Here is a 7,752-nt window from a genome sequence, read left to right as displayed (position 1 = left end):
ATATATATATATATATATATCATATTTTGAGTTCATCATAAATAAATTATTGTAATAGTAAATGTACTTAAATAAAAGTCATATTATGGAGCAAGTCTCATTTGTATTACATGATCCTTCAAAACAAGAAAAAAGATGTATATATTGATAGTGTATGACTTTTATACATTATTATTGCATCATTCACCATTGATATTTAATCATCATTGAATTTATAGAAAAAAAGTAATTCAAATAAATGATGGATGATGTAGTGTCTGTGTATAAATTTTTACACTGACATTGTATAAATTTTACGCTCTAAAAACAAATTGCATTTCTCAAAATAAAAATTATATGCACAAAATATATGAGAAAACATCAAAAATGGATGCATTTGAGAATAATAAATGTACATAATGAAAGTCATATTATGGTACAAGTCTCATTTCCCAAAATAAAAATTATATGAACAAAATATTTGAGAAAAAAACATCAAATTCAATACATTTGAGAATAATAAATGTACTTATAATGAAAGCATATTATGGAAGAAGTCTCATTTGTATTACATTATCCTTAAAAACAAATAGCATTTCTAAAATTAAAAATAATGTGCACACAATATATGAGAAAACATCAAACTCAATACATTTGAGAAAAATAAATATACTTATAAGAAAGGTCATATTATAGAACAAGTCTCATTTGTAGTTTTGTATTACAAGATCCTTATGATTTTTTTGAAGGCATGCCTTCTTTAGTCAATGAGCCAATAATAATCAAATTAGGAAATAAATTGAGGGATCAAAATAATATTTTTTTCCTAAATAGTATTATTTTTTCCTATTAACCCTAAAACCCCCAAGAATATTTTTAACTAATTATAGCAATCACAATTTGCATGAAAAAATTACAATCTCTGCCTAGTTTTAAAATTTTGTTTGCTTGAAATTCTTTTAGTAGTGATCATTTTCATAGCAATTGCTTCTACATGGAGACTAGAGTGTTCAATAATGACAATCATCAACGGGAGCACATCTGTTGTCCTACAAGTTGTGCCACTACATGTGTTTCTAGCCTGTCATTGGTTGAAAAAATCTATTTAAGTTAAAAAATTAATAGTTAATTATTTTCCTGACCAATCACAGTTGATGGCACATGCAGTGATACAATTTATGGGACAACAGATATGTACCCATCATCAAGACTATGGTCCATTTCCAATTCAATCTTAGATCTTATAGGAGCTCCAAATATTTCTACTCCATCTGCTTATTATGTGCACACTTTCTCCACTCCCCATGTTCATATTGAAATATGATTTTGAACCTTAGTGCAAACTATCATAATTTTTAATAAATTTTTTTGGTACTATCAAGGGTATGTCCTCACTTTTTATGGGTAAGAAACTAATCACTTTTGGGGTTCGTGGTTGCCCCTTTCAACAAGTAATTGAGGACTACTAGAGATTTTTCTTATATAGGTATTCAGTATGGCATCTCAAGCAGCAATGACATTTGTCACCAAACATTGTTACATGACAAATACCCTTTACTTTCTCAGTATATTGGAAAAAGTATTAAGAACCCTTAATTTATCATAGGTTTGCACGTCAATGAAATGCCAAACAACAACTAGTTGTAAATACTTTTAGCAAAATTTATCAACTTCTAGGTATTGCAATTAGAATGATAAACATGATACTTCAACCGACAAAACATTGGTCTAATGGTAAGGTTCTGTTAGATTTTAGGATGAGCAAAAGATCAAGAGTTCAATTACTGGGAGTGACACTTATTGGGAGGGACAATTACCCACCCCGAAAAAGATTAATTCTTTACCTAAAATGTGAGAAATACACTTAATAATGCCAAAAAACCCTGATATTTCATACTATGGTTATAAATATTGCACCAACCGATTCAACCTGTCCGTATAACGCTATGATATAACAATCATGCCAAACACTCAGTTAAACTTGTCAAAATTGAAAAACATTGGTTAAAGTCAATCAAACAATATTGTATTGTACCACTGAAATCCATTTGCAAATGAAAAAATTCGTATTTTCAAAATGACCCATTAAGAATTCAAAATTTTGAACCTAGAAATTATTTTTAAATGGTCAATCATTGAGTCATTTTAATTATTGAATTATATATCGTAAATAATTATATTTCTACTTATAAATTTACTATATTTATAATAAAATTTATGTTTTAAATGATGTGCGATTTAATGAGAGGACTACCAGTTGAACCATATAATAGTACTATGTCTGATATGATAAGTGATACAATAACTAATAATTGGAAATAAAGTATCTTCTGATATGAGGATATAATTATCTTATTAAACCACATGCATATTGATAAGTAGCTATTGTCTTCCACGATTGGAATGTCGAGCTACCCTCCAGCTGCTTATGTCTGAATCACAGTCAACTCCAATCATCATCATTGTCTATAAATTCCCATAAAACAACGAGATAATGATGAAGGCAACTGAAGGATAGCTCAATGTTCCGTTCGTGGACGACAAGGATACCTATGATGTCAATAAGTAACGTTAGCTCCTCACATCGGGACATATTTTATTATCTTAAACTATCCAAAAATCATGATTACATTAGAGAAAATATAAGCCTTCGGAAACATATAAGCCTTCTCCGTTAATATCAAAGCAAAACAAAAACTACCAAGAAGGTATTGGTCAAATCGTGTAAGACTATTCTTGTGAACGACACTTATTAGAAGAAAAAGTTACACATCGTGAAAAAGATTAGTTTCTTATCCAAATGGTGAAGGGATACATTTGGTAGTACAAAAAAAAAACAAAAAAAAAACTTTATAATATGATTTTCTAAGCCTTATTCTTCAAATGTTATGTCACAATTTCATTCAAACCTTTTCCTAATCAAATTTGTAGAAGAAAACTACCAAAAGAACAATCTTATGAATCTCTTCTAACAAAATATCAAAAACCAACACAAAGGTAAGAGATTTCTGCATTTCACCAGTAACCAATAAATAAAAAAGAAAATTATAATACGAAATCGCATTTATATGCCATTAAGTAAAATGTTCAGATACTGTAATAAAAGACCACTATATATGTAAATATTATAAGTTTCCTAGTGTAGATTGGTTCGATTTGCATTTTTCATTAACACAAAAGTCGAGAAAACCTCACTCCCTGTTCTTTACAGCTAATCACAATCGTCGGAAGTTTCGACGAATGTCAACCTGCCATGTTGTAGTCACCTGCTGACTGGTATAAGTTGAAGCTCTCAGGTTCTTCAAATTTTCCAGCAAGATAGTCACTACCTGCAAAAAAACAATTTCCGGGGATGTAACCAACAATCTTGATCATCTATGTAAAACACAAAGGAGAATGTAATTCATCGAAATGTATGATGCCGGAGAAATAGACATGATCGCGTACAAATGGTTATGGTTTTTGGAGATGCGCAACTTTGCAAGTGTCGAAAATGATCTTAAGTTGAATAATCATGTGTGTTATGAATTGGAGGCTCTAAATGAATGTATATCATGATAATGATAAATGCATTAGCCAAAGTAATTTCTACAAGTAGTTATAATTACCGAGGAATGTTACATTGATATTAGACCATCTAAGCTTACCAAAGAATTTTATTCTGCATCAATGTTTCAAATTGATCACATGATGCGGCCGCAATATTATGGTTGTGGCGGTCGCCGCAACCGCATCATATACCAATTGCAGTGTGATACCGAATCATAATGATGCAAACGCAGCTGCATCAGACCGCATTTAGGTTGCATCAGGCTGTAATGCAACCACATTGGGCCGCATTAGACAGCATCGATGTCAAAAATATTTTTTTACTGACAAAATAATTCACACCACAATCTGCATCGTAATGACTGCAATCGCGTAACCGCAATCGCAATTTACAACACTGTTCTACATTAATACTGAGTACCTAGAAAGTAAGTACCAACTTCAACTCCAAACTTACTTGCTAGCTTCTACAACATAATGGCGGAATTCGAGGGGAAATCATTAAGTTAATCCCAGTGAAGTACTGAAGCTGCATTGACATTTTTGGAGCTATGCTAGGAAAATATTCTTCTGTTATAATATATGGACCATAAAGTTAATTTTCAAATCAGATAATTCATTATTTCAGTTTCCTCCACATGATTATAAATAACAGTTAGATACTCGTAAGAAAAGAGACATAAAGTGATATCCATTTCTCAAATATGTTCAAATTCTGAAATATATAGCAGATAATAGTATCAGCAACAATAGAGAATACCGAACGCTAACTATCGGTAAATGGTATTAGCTTTATAATCACCTAGTCACCTACTAAAGATTAGTAACAATTCCTAACAAAACATATATAACAGCGTTAGTTTGGAAAACTTTTCACCAGATGTTGATCATGAAATAAAAATTAACTATCTGTCATGGTACATTATTCGGCACATAGAATTGATTTCTCCGTGACGATGCAGCGACCTTACCTCTTGGTCACTAAGAGGCGATCTTATCATCTCATATAAGCTATAAATAATATTAGAGGATACTAACTTTACTTTACAACTAAAGTGATTGACCGATAAAGAGATAAGTACAGGAAGAAATCAGAAGTTACATACTTGAGTTTGATAGCATCCCATCAAAAACAGGCACATCACTAAAATTTCTCGAGGGACTTAGATTGCCTTCTGGGGGAAACATGGAATCGGGCTCGTTGGATTCTGAATTCAAGTACTGCAAATCGTAGCTTACTTGAGGGTTCTGGAAAACCCCAGTAGTTACTCTATGCTGGGACTGAAACTCCTTAGCTTTAGTCTTCTTTTCCTTCGAATCAACCTCAGTATCCACCTCGGATTCAGCATTACTAGACCCGAAATTCTGTTGCTGCTGCTTTCTTTTTGATCGAGCTCGCCTGTTTTGGAACCAATTATAGACATTGGTCTCAGAAATTTGACCATGCTGGATAAGATCAGCAGTAATTTCCTTAATCTTTTCCTTGCTAGGAGTCCCAATCCCCTGCTCGAATACACGCTCGAGAACCTGAAGATGCATCGGTGTAGGAGTCCATCTTTGTCTAGAAGTTAGTTTGTGACCAATGGAGTTCATCAATGGATCACAATACATATTTCCCACCCTAACCCCTGACAAAAGAAAACAACATTCAAAACATGCACTAACACCACAACCTTCACATCGAACCACCTCGCCCATGAATTTATTAAACATGTTACCATTTAAAGTCGGTTTGCGAGTTGAATTTCGGAGATGAAGGAGATAAAGAGGAAAACTTCAGAGCCATGAAATAGTTTTTCCTTACTATTCGTTCTCCTCCAAAAATCAAACAGCAAACAGACCCTTAAAGTTTGTTTCTGAGTTGGACATTGGAGTGGAAGGGAAAGAAAATTCTTGAGAGTAATGAAATAGCTTTCCCTTCTCATTCATCCTCCTCCAAAACTCAACAGACAAAGTCCATTTGCGAGTTCGATTTTGAGCAGAAGGAATGACAAGAGAAGACTTCACAGTCATCTCACACATATATTTCATTCCTCTCACCTCTTTCCTTCTCTTCTAAATCCCAACTCACAAAAAAGACTCGTAAGCTTAAATATCTCTACAGTATTTTATCAGAGTCTCCCAAAACTCGAACCCATAACTTATAGTCGTATTTAAGCTTAAAAGAGTGTCACGCTCAGTAAATTCATCGGTCGAGAAGCATTTAAAAAAAAGTACATAAATTGAAGAGAAAAAAAAAGGGGACCTGAAAGATTTTGATGAGTAGAAAGAGTATTGTGCATCTGAATGAGTTGTTCACAAATGGTTGCATAAACAGCAATTTGTTTTCTAAGAGTTTCTAATTGTTCATCACTCATTACCTTCACATACATCATTTCATTCCCATTCATCATCATCATCTCCTTCTTCTTCTGCCATTCCATCATATTCACTATTTCTTACCCTAAAAAAGGAATAAAAGGAAACCCTAATAATAATTATTAATAATAAATATGAAATCATAATGAGAGATTATAATAAGATTGAGTAATAAAATAGAAAAAAGAAGTAACTGACAAATGTGTAAGAGAAGAACAAAGAGTTGTTGTTGGCGGCGTACGTTAGAAATAGCAAGTGGTTGGTGTCGGCATACGAGGTGGTCATATATATACGACCGTGTGGATATATTTTGTCTAAACAAAGGCCTAAATTGGAACCAGACCCACTTCAGAGTGTATCAAATCGAAAACTTGGTTAGAGAAAATCTTAAAAAATGTAGACACTTAATAAGAATAAAAATAAATGTTAGATGATATATTAACTCTTTATAAATGTTTATATTGTTAGTATATGCATATTATACTCTTATTTATTTTTATTAATGTTGACTCTTACATATAAACCAATGATAAATTATATTCTATATAAGACTTTACAGTATTCACCATATATTACAATCATTTACAATTACCCATAAACTTTACATTTGCATTGAATTTATACTAATATTTTATTATTGTGTTATTTATTTTTTTGTAATATTTATTCATTCCACTTATTATTACTTTTATTCATTAGGTTGGGATATGTTTACAAAAGTAATTGTGATGTCATCTTGATTTTCTAAAGACATGTTTAAATAGGAACAAATCTGGTTTGCTAAAATAGACTCCTCAATCCATTTTATATCCACATATATAAATAATAACTTTTTCCATTTATCTAGGATTTTGCTAAATATTTTCCTTACGAGGATGATTAAGAATCTCTAAAGTGCAAAGTCAATATTCAGAAATGATGTATTTAAAAAATAATAACATTATTAATTTTCCAACGTTGACTTTATATTTTTTATTCCTTTAGAAAAATTCGTAGATTAATAGGTTGGCATGTTGATGTTAATCAAATCTCTATTTTTATAAATAAGTGATTGTAGTTTGGTTGTTATATGATGAAATGAAGATGTTAGGCTATGTCCATGGTAGTGATGATATTTGTGATGATTTGAAAATTTTATGTCTAAAGTGAGGGAGAAGAATAATACGGTCTTTGATTATTTAATTTGAATTATCTCATGATTTCCAAAGTCAAAGATTCTTGTAATTCTAAAACTCATGAAAAAAAATTTAATGTATGTTTTCTTAATCATTTTTGACAATGATGTACTAGTCTTGAAGATATATGTTTATAATTTTAATAATCAATGAGACTCCTCTCAAGCATCAAAACTAAGTGATTAGTTCACGTAAACTTCTTCTACCAAATCGCCATGAAAATAATCATTTTTGATGTCGAACTTATGCATGCTCATGCACCCATGAATATAATACACAATAAGAGATGGACGAGAGACATTTTGGCAATTAGGGAGAATGTCTCACTATAATCAAGACTAAATTGTTGTATATAATCGTTAGCAATCAATTGTAACACCACAATTATGACATGCGACTTCTCAGACTCATGAATATACTGAGCGTGTTACCGATAACACTTAGTCCTTGACATGCGACCTCCCTGTCTCATGAATATACTAAGCATGCCACCAGCTTAAATACTCCTGAAGTATTTTAATAACATTTATAATATTTCAGTAGCCTTCCCATGATGAAAAATCGTAATTAAATTTCCTTTTACGTACAATAGAATCAATTTCAGATCAAGATTATAAAAGAAAATATTATTATGACCAATTTAAGACTCACGAATATAGAAATAAATAATTGAAAATTACACAATTGAAGG

At 31.4% G+C, this 7,752-nt stretch overlaps 1 protein-coding gene across 1 annotated transcript; it reads right to left on the bottom strand.

The window, feature by feature from the left end:
• LOC109357302 (WUSCHEL-related homeobox 13-like) lies at positions 2,957 to 6,188 on the bottom strand. Its single transcript, XM_019601169.1, has 4 exons — positions 6,085 to 6,188; positions 5,774 to 5,971; positions 4,635 to 5,156; positions 2,957 to 3,308 (listed from the first exon to the last, which is right to left on the bottom strand). The coding sequence occupies exons 2-4, from the start codon at positions 5,952 to 5,954 to the stop codon at positions 3,223 to 3,225; spliced, it is 789 nt and encodes a 262-aa protein (XP_019456714.1). The 5' UTR covers positions 5,955 to 5,971; positions 6,085 to 6,188; the 3' UTR covers positions 2,957 to 3,222.

Source organism: Lupinus angustifolius, chromosome LG09 (assembly GCF_001865875.1).
Source record: "Lupinus angustifolius cultivar Tanjil chromosome LG09, LupAngTanjil_v1.0, whole genome shotgun sequence".
In the NCBI taxonomy this organism is placed as follows: domain Eukaryota; kingdom Viridiplantae; phylum Streptophyta; class Magnoliopsida; order Fabales; family Fabaceae; genus Lupinus; species Lupinus angustifolius.
Note: the sequence above shows the minus strand (reverse complement) of the source record. Positions and strands in the feature narration are given on the sequence as shown.